Source organism: Varroa destructor, unplaced genomic scaffold (assembly GCF_002443255.2).
Source record: "Varroa destructor unplaced genomic scaffold, Vdes_3.0 BEIS01000006.1, whole genome shotgun sequence".
Lineage (NCBI taxonomy): Eukaryota > Metazoa > Arthropoda > Arachnida > Mesostigmata > Varroidae > Varroa > Varroa destructor.
Window position 1 is genome coordinate 4,756,422 of NW_019211459.1, and position 12,489 is coordinate 4,768,910.

Below are 12,489 nucleotides of genomic sequence, written 5' to 3' on the forward strand. Positions count from 1 at the left end.
GTCGGGGCGTTGTGATTCCGAGTTGCCGCTGACGGCCACCGAGAACTTCATTGACTGTGACTTGCTGGGTGGACGAACGAACGTCTCAGAGTGGTGTCCCTGATTGTGTTCCTACTGCTGCTAGAATAGTACTGGTCGATCTGAGTGTGAACTTGTTCGCTGCTGTGTAGCTAAGCAGCCTCGGTCGAGGACAACTACGCGCGCGGCACACTTACCAGCGATGTCGGTAAGTCAAATAAAAGTTTATTGAATGAAAAATGAATATCTACTGTCGGTAACTGTTTATGGCTGTCACAAAAGTTACGCCGCCTCCACTTGCTACGCGTCAATTAAGTCTAAGAGGCCCGTGCTATTCGGTGAGCTGATTTTGTCAGGCATTGGTTTCAGTCTCTGGATCTGTAAAACAGCAGCTATGTAACAAACAATTACAGTTGAACAGAGAGCCTTGGCTGTTTCGAGGTGGTCAACTTTGGAGTGTCAACAGCTTAGTCAGTGGATCCTGTTGTGTTCGGGTGCAAAATAAAAGCCAACACTGAAGAACCTCGATTAATCGATCGCTGAAATTAAGTTTAACCCAAGGTTGCTATCAATTTTCGGTTGCCAGTTATGCTTATGAGGTTTTATGAAGTACTGCGTAATGAAAGTACATATAAGCTCGGTAGACGATTCCCGTTGCGGCAGTAGATTGGTTGAAGCTGGAGAAACGCTTTCACGACGAGCTATTGAATGTCGATGGATGCTGTTACACAAACATACTTATACATTTGGCCTATTTAAAATAAGCCCCTGGAGTTCAATTGTAGTTTCAGCAATAGCTGCAATAAATCTTTGTTATATAATACAAAATGCTTTGTCTAATATTATTCAGGAATACCGTAAAAAAACGACCACTGTGAGATGTATTTGTGTCAGTCTTATATTATAATAGTTTGTCTTGGACAATTTCTATTAATTTTCTTATGGTAGCCCCAAAAATCATTAAAATATACGAACTATGCTATAATAAATATATTATACAATACGAGGAAGCCAAATTTTCGAGTTAATAATACGTTAATTTTAAACGAGTTTTAATTAGATTTGAAGCAAATTAACGATGTATATACAAGCGCATTTGCGTTTTCGGTGCAAGCGAATGGCAGAGCGCTGTAGTTCGTGAGAGTGATCTATTGAACTCTGAGGTTGAAATCCAGATCGTGACATTTTTAGAACTTGTCAACCTACGGTGTCCATTAGCCTTCAGCGAACTTTGGCACTGGCCATCGCTGTTGTGCAAAATTATAGTTCATTTTTTGGCTCTCGGTTCTGCTGCTCCTGCTGCTGTTGTTCTTCGAATTTACGAATTTGTGACTGGTTATAGCTTACCGCGGTCGTCGTATTTACATATATGGAAATGTGGCAAAGACGTACATTAGTGAGCCAAGATGGTGAGTAATCCACCGTTTTGTTACCGTCGGTGCTGCTTGACTGCAAACATCAAGGTGTCAATTAAAGGTTTAGGCCTTGCCGACCCGTTGGTAACGACCACACATCGACGCGGGCATAAGTGCGTACACACACACACACACTCACAGAACGTATGCGCGTCACATGACCACCGCAACAGAGATGATTACTGGTTGCCGGCTGCTCTTATCCGCCAACCAGCATTTCCTTACCGGGAGCGAGCAAAGTAGAATTTAACCATGGACAACAAACGAGTTAAGTCAATCTTTGAATCTTTTGTTGCTTCTACCAAGAAGAAATAAACGCTATATAAATAGCAGTACCATTCCGCGGGCGACACTGGATATTCAGAGGAAAGCATGAAAGTCAAGTGAGGAAGAAGCGGAAGACAAAAGAAATATAGTATGTGATTCATGCTATTGATAGCAAATTCATTGGGACAAAATATAGAAGTATAATAAATTTACTTTGTTAACAAAGTTGTATGTCCAAAACAGCATGAGTTTGTATGTGCTGAACCAGACTGGAATCGGAGACGTTTTGAGTCCGAGTCTTCGGCGCTGCCGCTTACTCTATCTCGCAGATAAATGTTAGACAAACATGGTCGTAAGCGACAACAAGGATATTAATAGTAATAGTGTTTCGTTGCTACCACAATGGTAGAAGCAATGGAGTGTTTTCTCTGATTTACAGTAAATCTACTATTCACGAAGCTCGTACTGGCTGGTGGCCAGCAATGGAGGGTTGTTGCAAGCAACATGTTTACCGACTTGGCGACACGTCAGCAGAAACTGGCGTACAGTTTGCGCCCACTTTGAGGTTAACATTTGACGCTCAATGTTCCATAATGGGTTATGTGTCGGTAACTACAGTTCACTAGAAATTTACAGTTGACATCCTATGAGTTTTGTTTGTTCTTAATGTTATCCGGAGTGAATGTTGAATTGCTCATACTGGAAGAGGTGAGGCTGAATTTACGTACTTAATGTGGTAATAGGACGCCTATTGATGTCGATTTTCCTTCTGTCGCGAATATTCGTATGCATATTAATGCACCACTCCTGGCTACAATGCAGTTTTATTTAAATACCTTACTTTCTGAACAATCAGGTAAGGACATGTATGAAATCGCTCATTATTATTATAGATGGCTTATCTGTTAAATGCTGAAATCCAGTGAGAAATTAACTTGGTGCTCACCTAATGCCTTCGTTCTTAGTAACGTACATTTTATATATTTTGCTAAGCTACGGCATAAGGCCTTACCTAATCGAGTGTATTGCAGCCTTTCGCTATCCCAGGAGTTTTCGTGTCAGAGTCAACGATCGTTTCGTTCCGCGTAGAGAAACAACAACTGACTGTCCGCTAAGGACAATGCTAGAATTACTGACTTAAATCATGTAGATAAATTCACTTATGTGATATCAAAGCTATGGCTTACGCCGACGTCGTTGAAACGTATTTTTTTGTTGTTACAGAAGAAAACTATCAAAAAGTGCAAACTGCGATAGATCAGTTTAAAGGATAGACTGTAGGACTTAACGTAAAACTTTGAATTCATAATGATTTCATTGTGCGCTTGGAGCAAGGCAAACCTATGAAGATGATCACAACGACGTCGACAGTCGTGAATTAACAACAGTTAACTACATGCGTGACCTGAGAATGACGACTTCAACATATCTCAAATATAGTAACCGCGCATCGAAAAGGGCAAACTAGACTCCACGTTCATTCATAATAAACAAAATGTTTTTATGTTACTAGATTATTAGACTGATACGTAGGGCCAATTATCTCTAGTGCGTCTTCAGTGTGAAATAAAGGGTATATACAAAAAACAATTGAAGCTGGTAGAGAAGAAATTAGAAAGGTGTCTTGTTGAAACGACGTGGTCAATAACGATATTGTGGAAGTATTATGCAAAAACGATTTACAACAAAAACATGCTAAGTAGATTGTGGAATAACCTATATCTGGTCAAAGCATTGTTCAGATAATTCTCACAGCCACACAGTAATTCATACAGCAAGTACACCCCACCCCTATAGTTTTTCAAACTATAGGAGTGGGGTGTACTTAAGCGCATTAAACATGCGGCCAAAATAAGCGCGGTTTAAAACAGTCTTCTCGTGACTCGCGCAACCTCCACTTGAGCGTCATTTATTTTCCCCAGCACTTATTTGTCCGTATTTCGAGTGAAGCGTATTCATATAATTATTATTAGCTAAAGCTAAATTAGTTTTTAAAATGGACATGTACGCCGTCAATGCGTCTGCCGATCTAAATTACGTCTTATGTACCTAATGTGTTTTTCGGTTTCCGGCTGACCATTGTGCGATGAAATGCAGAACGATGTACAGCTCGACGCGGCTCTGGATCTGATGCGACGTCTTCCACCGCAGAGGATCGATCAGAGCCTAAACGACCTGGTGGATCTTGTCCCTGGCCTCACTGAGGAGCTTCTGACGTCCATTGATCAGCCACTCAAAGTTGCACGTTGCTCCGTCACGGGAAAAGATTATCTCCTTTGCGACTACAATCGCGATGGTGATTCGTACAGGTCAGTTAGGCTACATTTGACAGAAAAATGTTTTTTGGCGAGTAGATACTGCTGTGCAGCAACTCAAATATTCGTTCACGAACATAATTTAAAAAAAAATGCATCTTGATCGCTATATGATCTCTTTTGGCTGGGCAACAACAGAGCAGGTCAGGTGCACCATACACTTGAAATCGCAAATTGGTAAGTCGATTTAACGAGGTGCAATTAGGTGTGCATTAAGCTACGAGTTTTTGCAAGTTTGCCTACCAACAATTTAATTCTCTTTTGTCCGGAAATCTAGTTCCTTATTACAAGAATTTTTCTCGACATATTGAGTTTACAAGTACTCGATTTCAGTATAAAAACTATAGTTAAGCATGATATAATAATATATAAACAAGTGGTCCGACTTTGTAATTCAATCAGTCATTATCTCTAGCGGAAGAGCAGCAACATAATTTAGATTTAAGAGTAAACTTCTCAATCAATTTGTTTAATATAGGTCCCCTTGGAGCAACAAGTACGAGCCGCCGATCGAAGATGGCGCCATGCCCACAGATCGCCTGAGGGATCTTGAAGAACAGGCTAATAGGGTATTTGAACAATACAAACAGCTGTACTATGAAGGTGGCGTATCCTCTGTTTACCTATGGGAGCTCGGAAGTAACGGGTTTGCTGGCGTTGTCCTTATCAAAAAAGTAAGCAGAATACATCTAAAGAGTAAAAAAAGCTTGTTAACAAGTGGATACTTTTAAATCATTACAATGCGTTTCAGGAATATGTAAAGAATAAAATCCAATACACTATGAGATGTATCAGTCGAAACAGCAAAAACGAATGAATTATCCGAGCGAAAGTTTAAAGACGGGAAATTTTAGGCAAATTTTGTTTTTCAGTATATCATAATGCAGATACAAGTTAAAAAGAAACTTGTTACAATTACAAATGTTTAGGGAGGTGATACGTCCGGGAAAATCCAAGGATCGTGGGATTCAATTCACGTAGTCGAGGTACAGGAAAAATCATCAGGGAAGAACGCTCACTACAAACTGACGTCAACGGTAATGCTCTGGTTATGCACAAGGTTTCCGGACTCCGGCACAATATCGCTCGGAGGGTCACTCATGAGACAATTTGTAAGTTAAGCCGTTCGTTAAAGCACCTAATCAAATATTTCAATAGCTCATGGTCTTTCCCGTTGGTTGAGTAAACATTTAAAAGCACACTGTATGGTACGTTCGGTATATTGATATTCATTTGGCTTCAAAAAAAACTGGAGTTTTGCATTTATATCTACGAATAAAATATGGTGTTCATTCCGCGAAAATGTTACAACATTTCTTACAGTTTCGTATTTTTAAACCCAGTGAAGCGGTATGTCTGGCAGTGGAGGATCTTTCCTCTCTTGTACATGGCAGAATGTACATCTTTGCCTGTACATTTGAATTGGCTCACTGCAACTGAAGCTACTATTCAATTATAAGTGGTAGAAGATACTTTTTTTCCGTAATTTATTTCATAATCTAAGAATTCTGCAAAAACCTTCTTATTCTCATTGTGGTCTATTTTAGGAGCAGGATTGGACAGTGTCAGAGGTGACTCCACACATTATTAACATTGGAAAGATGGTCGAGGAGGCAGAAAACAAAATTAAGGCTTCCTTGAGCGAAATTTACTTCAGCAAGACCCTCAATGTTGTCAACGGGCTTCGGTATTGACCATTCTTTTCATATTTTTTATATTTAAAGGTGTCTCATTACTAAATTCCAGCTACAATATGTATAATGTTCCACGTAAGGTAAACTGTAATAGACACTGGTTGCATAAAAATGCTCGTAATAAAGAGTGTTAGAATACCCATGAATAAAAAATCATACAACTAATAAATAGGGCTGTTGTACTTATGTATGTATGAATATATAATTAGTACCTGTCAGACTTTTTCCAGCTCTCAACCGTCGGCCTAATCTTGTAAAGTAGGTTGACTCCTTGATTCGTATCTTTTTACCATATAATCTGTTCCTAAAAAACTGACCACGATGCACACCACTATAATTGTATAATAATTCTTCATCTGGTCCTCTCAGGTCTCAAACCGGCATCATCGATGATCAGAAGAGGGCTGAGCACCTTAAGGCGCTAGAGAAGGCAATCACTAACCGTACGAAACAGAGTCAGCCTGCAGACAGCAGCTGATTGATGCGACGCGAGAGGCCCAACTCACTCGCCGTGCCCTAACGAACCTAATACGGCAACAGCAGTAACAACTATCTAAAATGATGATCGACGATTGTTCCCACCTATGTCAGCTACGCACAGCCAAGCAGTCCACCGAGATTATGCTTTAACAGCGTAAGGCCCCAAACAAAGCCGCGCGCGCTAGTTAGTAACTGACGTATACCCGATGACAATGAAAATGTAAACAAGAACGCTACCTGGAGGCCTAGATAGTCGCTGGAAATTGAATTAAGAATTTGCCGAACTTACCGGGGATTGCTCGTCAGTCATGCAGTAAAACGGCATTGCTTTTCCACTGTGGAGGCTGTTTTGATGATGATGACGATAACTACGGAATGAGACCGTTGTCGTTTATGTTGGCCGAGTCCATACGTGCGTCCGTGAATAATTAGAAAAAGATATCTATCTTGTGTAGCAATATCTGCAGTAACAGTAACAACGACATCAAAGCGTCACGATCATCCGTAAATCGGCGCAGATAAAGACGAGAAAAATCGTACATTTTTTGCATCTCGCTGTTTGTAGACATGACGACGATGATGACGAGCGTGTTGCCTCATTTTTTTTCGTTTTTCCTTCTATCTGGCAACAAACAAGTAAGGGATATTGTAGGAGACAATAGGCGAAAACATTACGACGCTTGCTGGAAGCGTACCTCGACAGATCGAAACCGAATATAATAGATCTGAATCATATGTATTTAATTATTGCTGTTCATGACTTTTCTCATGGTAGAAACCATAATGGCACGATAATTTCATAACTTATGGAAGCTTTGTAGACAAAACGTACGAATGATGATTCACTTGAAGAACAAGACAAAATCATCGGAGGCAGATAGACAGCGCGTAAGAAGTGGTATTGCCAAGAACAACGATTTTGCTCGTATAGTATACAAATTGCCGTGACGGGACGCAAAAAAAATCGCTAACAGCTTAGCTTATTTATTAAGAAGATATTATAAGATAAGATCGTACTATGTAGCGCTCACGTGGAGCTATCGAAAATTACCTCGCAAGCACAAACTGCTTATATAGGACTGAAAAACAACATCAATGATTGCTCCTACAATTTGATGGATAACAAAGAACAATGTTAACATTATCAATACTGATAGATATAAATATTATATATGAATATACTTGGCTGAACATGATTCTGATGAAAAACGTAATTGAGAAGAATGGGATAATTGTCGACCAACTGGTGTTATACAGAGGGAATGATACGATTAAATGAATACAACGCATCGTGATGATTGGATTTAAAAAGATATGATTCATGGTTCGTTTGTAATGAAGATATCTTAAAAACGTTGTGCTTCTACTGGTGTTGACTTTGCCAGATAAACAGCAACGCTAAGAGAATGTCTTCGAAATACCGAATATTGATCTGCAAGAAGGTATACTAATGATCGAAGAACAGCGGCAGAATTTCGACGAGGCTCTCTGCAAGAAAGAAAGAAGATTACCGGAGAGATAGCATCTAAGCGAATCGGAATATTCTTTATGGTATAGGAGGAGCGTAAGGAAACAAATGCGAAAATTACTGCGACACAGAGAAAAATCATTGTAGAAATTGATGAATTAAGCCATAGTACTTAGATAATTCGGGTTTGCGAAACTGTGACAGCGGAGAAATAAAGTAGAAGGAATCTACTTTTTGCTATTGTAGCCTCGTTTCGATTGTCTGTGATGACCAGACGAGAAATACAAGATAGGTGCAAAGGCGTACGTTCATTTTTGCTGGCATCGTAACATTATTAGCCGCAGCAGAACTAGCGATTCTGACGAGAAGCATTGAAAAACGCACATACATACACATATAAGAACCCCAAAAAACGTGACAAAAAAATACTGCAAAATACTAGCAGACTTTTTATCGGTATTTGACAAGGACTATTAATAATGCACATCTTTTACAAAATTGAGAAACTGATGCTTACCCGCACTATGCTGGGAAAACGTTATTCGACCTGTAAAATAACACCTTACGTACTACTGTTAAATTGCGAAATGCCTTGTGGATCACACTGAGCACAAAAGTAAACAACAACGAAAAATACAATATGGAGGTCAAACGATATAAAAATTAAGGGACGGACGAGCTCGCGCACGCATAAAAAAAATACGGATAGTACAGAGGTACAGCAATAAGAAAAAAACCTTTGCAATTAATACTGCACTACGGCAGGTGTATATGGCCGTCTTCTGGCAATGTTATCTTTTTTTAAAAATTGCAGTTTTTTTAAAACTGCAATTATCAGTCTCAAGCAACTGCTGCATGTCATTGCGAACGCTTCAGAAGACTTACTCTCCGTGGAGGCGAATTTTTCGCGAAAGTAGGGGTAGGCAATAATTCAACCGAATGCTATAATGGATTGTCGAGCCAATAAAAAAACATGCAGCTCGCTAGTTTTCACTTCGGGTTGCGCGAATTTATACAAAACTTCTAGAAATACATAAATAGAAATTGCTGATGAGAGCTTTAAAAACGTGCGAGAGTACTTTCAAAAACGTCAGAGGAACCGGGCACTTCATACAAAAAACACCTTAGTCTCTTCCAGTAACGCCTTTTCGGGGATAAAAGAATACTAGTGAAGTATTCTGGAATTTGAAATACTAATTTGGCATCATCAAGAGTATAAAAAATATAAATGCTGACCAAACAGATGTCTAGATGCGGCAGATGTCGCCGGACAGCATAGAATTTCGATGACTGGAATTCAAGGATGAAAAGGGGAAAGAATATGTCTGTATATAAACATCATAGTGGAAGCAATATTGATCTTCGAGGACACCTTACCACTCGTCTCTATCCAAGTATCTGGAATATTATGGGAGCCTCTGAAAATAGAATCAAGTGAATCGATTGATCCTTAATTTTTAGTGGCTTGTTCGTGTTTTTCTTACATTCGTGCGCAAACAGTGCTCGTTTAGTGCTGTTTTTACCTTGTTAACAGGATGTCAAAGGAGATGCTAACGAAAGTCTGGTGATGCAATAACGAGACATTTGATCTGGCGGCCTATGGGAGACTGTAGGACCACGAAGCCGTTATGGGTGGTAAATACTAACAACCAAGTAGACTTAGATGCGGGCGGACGACGAAACTGTAGGGATCGGCTCATTAGTTCGCGATAATCGCTTCCGTTCGGAACACCCTGCATACATACGGAAGATTCTGTGCACTAATACATGAAATGCGAAATGAAGACAACGGAGATGTTGCAGATAGCTGGCTCGCAGCCAACTTGTACCAAACGTTGAGTGAGAAGGAACAAATGGAAATGTTACACAGTCTTGTAGTGATGATAACGTGTAACAATAATATGTTTCATAACAAAGAATAATAGTGACAATGAGTCTTTATTTTACTGTTGCACGTGTGATATAATAATAGTATTAATAATAATTAATCTAAATGAAATTTCTTGTGGAATTACTTTCAGTTTTTGTTCTAGTTAGAATAGGAGATACCTTTTAGACAACTTCGAAAGCAACGGGTAGTCAGGTTCAAGCCAATAACTTATATGCATTTTTTGTAACGCATGGTATGAAGTTATCGCTCGAATCAATGCAATAAATCTTATACGCGGTAATGAAGAGTTAAAAAATACTATCAGTAAAGTAAGCGTAGCACTTGCCAATTGGAACCCATTACCCTATTTTACCAAGTGGATAATATTACTATTTAAACCACTTAACTGACTGCTTTCTACTTCAGAAGGAAAGGAAAAATGCAAATTAAGATTTTTAAAATGTGGGTAAATAGGTGTTTTATTTGTTTGAGCTTATGACCATGGGCAGAATCTCGTTATAGGGTTGTGATTATACCAAACTTTATATTAATGGCTTCAAAACAAAAATTATCCGTGCCATCAAACATTCGTTTAAACACATTTACATTAAAAACGTTGCCCAGCTAATATGAATACAGATATCTATCTGTGACTAACGTGACGAAGTTGCCACGTATTATGTGAATTATTCATTGCCTCAGGCTTTCAAGACTCTTTTGCGCAGGTAGAACAACTCCGCGACAATCTCCAAACCCTATTCTTAAGCCAGGTATTTTGCAGTGACCCCTTATAATGACCTCATCATTATCCTGAAGGAACTTTCGGGATCCACCGTTTTCTAAAGCTACATCCTTGGTGCCCCGCCAACTGAGTTCTAGCATCGAACCAAAGGAGTTTTCAGACGGTCCACTAATCGTGCCTGATGCAAGCAGATCACCGGGGCGCATGTTACAACCAGTAATCGAATGATGTGTTAATTGCTGTTTCATAGTCCAGTACAGATGCTTGAAATTGGAACGGCATACAGTAGACTCCGCAGCCCCTAAGGGCTTGATTGCCACTTGCAGCTCAATGTCGAACGAATAAGGGTCTTGATGTCTGAGGTAGGACATTGGTTGAGGATCCTGCGGATAGTTATTGACCTTGAACGGTTCCAAAGCTTCCATCGTTACGACCCATGGACTGACTGTAGTTCCGACATTCTTAGAAAGAAATGGTCCCAGCGGGAGATACTCCCATTTTTGAATATCTCGTGCCGACCAATCGTTCATAAGAACCATTCCGAAGATATGTTCCTCGGCCTCACCGATGGCAATAGGTTCACCCAACTTATTGGGTGGGCCTACAAAAAATGCCATCTCTAGTTCAAAATCCATCAACGTACTGGGGCAAAATTGCGGCGGTTTTGAATCGTCCGGTCGTATCTGACCCCATGGTCTGTGTAATGGTGTACCAGAGACGACTAACGACGAAGCTCGACCGTGATATCCTACTGGCAAATATTTCCAGTTGGGCATAAGCGCGTTGTCTTTTCCACGGAACATGATGCCTACGTTAGTGGCATGATCAAGAGAAGAGTAGAAGTCGGTGTAATCACCAATCTGTGCAGGTAGATGCATTGTTACTTCAGACTGCAAAATGAGCGCCTTTTGACGGAGGCCTGCATCGTCGCGCAGTGCTGGTTCGTCTACTGATAGAAGCCGTTGTAGATTGACTCGTGCTTCATGCCAAGCTGGAAATAGTCACAAAAAACGTATTGCTTCATTCGGGTTCACTTCAGGTAATTAACATACAGTGCAAAAAACGTGAATACGAGTTGGACGAAAGAAACGTATAGTTACAATAATTTTCAATACAATACGAGCCTTTCTATAAGGAGCAGAAGTGTACGGCTTGAATATTTTCTTTTCGTATAATTATAGTTATGTAGAATTAATATCCTATGTGCCACAATCCCTATATATTATATTTTTAGACGTACAGAAGAACTTCCATCCAAGTAGGAAGTGCAATTGTAATACATGCAATGCCATCTCCCTTCATAATTTATTCCTCCCTAGCACTAAGTAAAATATGTTATACCTGGTCGACCCAATGCCATAAATTCGTTCAGCGACTCTCTGTGAAATACATGCAACTTTCCAGCGAGCTTGTCCACTTTGAACAGATGCGTAACTAAACCAACGTCAAGAACGTACTCTCCAATAGCTACGCCGATATGGCGATTTGCTTTTTCCCCACGAGAAAACACGCCATACGGAAGGTTCTCCAGTGGGAAGTCACTCTCGTTAGGCACTTGTACGAAACTCATATTTTCAGTGATGTCGATCGGATTTCAATATACACAAAAAACGTATGACTTCCTTTCCGAACGAATGCAGTTTTACAACGATAGCAGTGGAACAAAGACACTATCGGACTATTTTAATAGAACCGCTTTTAAGTGTGGCCGAGCAAACTGTTGCCTGGTCGTTATTTAGAGTCAGCCGTGAAGCTTTTTTCACTCATCAGCGCTAAATTTTGCCCAATAGAGAAAGGATCGAATGATGCGGCCGCAGTATGTTGTTTTGAGCGATAGGCGCTTGGATAAACGCAGACACACGCACGGGTGTTAACGACGCATGCGCCACCACCAGCATTTGCGGTGTAAAAACTCGCACAGTGTATCGAGCGCAGAGGGCAATAGCAGCAGTAGCACTGATAAGTTTAAAACCGATTCCGTAAGCAATTTGAGATGGCTACGAGTGTCTGGCGTATTTGCCTTGTTGTCTAGAAATTGTTGCACGGTTTGAAGGATAGCACAGTGAATAAAAAAGGTAGAGAAGCATAATTACATACAGCGGAACTCACCGTCCATATATCCGCTATACTTTCGAAACCTACCGGAATGGGTTCAAAAAAGACACCCTATTGGATATAAAGACACAAAGGTCCCAATTGCCAGTTTCCGTTTAGACAGCA

The 12,489-nt window shown here is 40.1% G+C and overlaps 2 protein-coding genes across 5 annotated transcripts; one reads left to right on the plus strand and one right to left on the minus strand.

Moving 5' to 3' along the window:
• The first annotated feature begins 19 nt into the window (after nt 1-19).
• cpb (F-actin-capping protein subunit beta) lies at nt 20-9,581 on the plus strand. Of its 3 annotated transcripts, none has more exons than XM_022811034.2 (6): nt 20-226; nt 3,798-4,009; nt 4,494-4,689; nt 4,945-5,127; nt 5,563-5,702; nt 6,079-9,581. In XM_022811034.2, exons 1-6 carry the CDS (start codon nt 221-223, stop codon nt 6,185-6,187), a joined length of 846 nt encoding a protein of 281 aa, XP_022666769.1. In that variant the 5' UTR covers nt 20-220; the 3' UTR covers nt 6,188-9,581. The 3 variants fall into 3 exon arrangements, with proteins under 3 accessions (XP_022666769.1, XP_086848802.1, XP_086848801.1); XM_086992676.1 differs by lacking the exon at nt 20-226 and adding an exon at nt 1,671-1,700; XM_086992675.1 differs by lacking the exon at nt 20-226 and adding an exon at nt 2,284-2,408.
• A 392-nt stretch (nt 9,582-9,973) lies between these two features.
• On the minus strand, nt 9,974-12,402 carry Faa (fumarylacetoacetate hydrolase). 2 transcript variants are annotated; one of them, XM_086992674.1, is made up of 2 exons: nt 12,379-12,402; nt 9,974-11,260 (listed from the first exon to the last, which is right to left on the minus strand). In XM_086992674.1, the coding sequence occupies exons 1-2, from the start codon at nt 12,383-12,385 to the stop codon at nt 10,218-10,220; spliced, it is 1,050 nt and encodes a 349-aa protein (XP_086848800.1). In that variant the 5' UTR covers nt 12,386-12,402; the 3' UTR covers nt 9,974-10,217. The 2 variants fall into 2 exon arrangements, with proteins under 2 accessions (XP_086848800.1, XP_022666768.1); XM_022811033.2 differs by lacking the exon at nt 12,379-12,402 and adding an exon at nt 11,611-12,190.
• Between the last annotated feature and the right edge of the window lie 87 nt (nt 12,403-12,489).

Coding starts and splice junctions, on each gene's coding strand:
- cpb (XM_086992675.1), top strand. CDS start 2,367: ATGTTATCCGGAGTGAATGTTGAATTGCTCATACTGGAAGAG. Junction 2,409..3,797: donor AATTGCTCATACTGGAAGAG/GTGAGGCTGAAT, acceptor GATGAAATGCAG/AACGATGTACAGCTCGACGC. Junction 5,128..5,562: donor GGTCACTCATGAGACAATTT/GTAAGTTAAGCC, acceptor GGTCTATTTTAG/GAGCAGGATTGGACAGTGTC.
- Faa (XM_022811033.2), bottom strand. CDS start 11,839: ATGAGTTTCGTACAAGTGCCTAACGAGAGTGACTTCCCACTGGAGAAC. Junction 11,261..11,610: donor TATGGCATTGGGTCGACCAG/GTATAACATATT, acceptor GACTATTTCCAG/CTTGGCATGAAGCACGAGTC.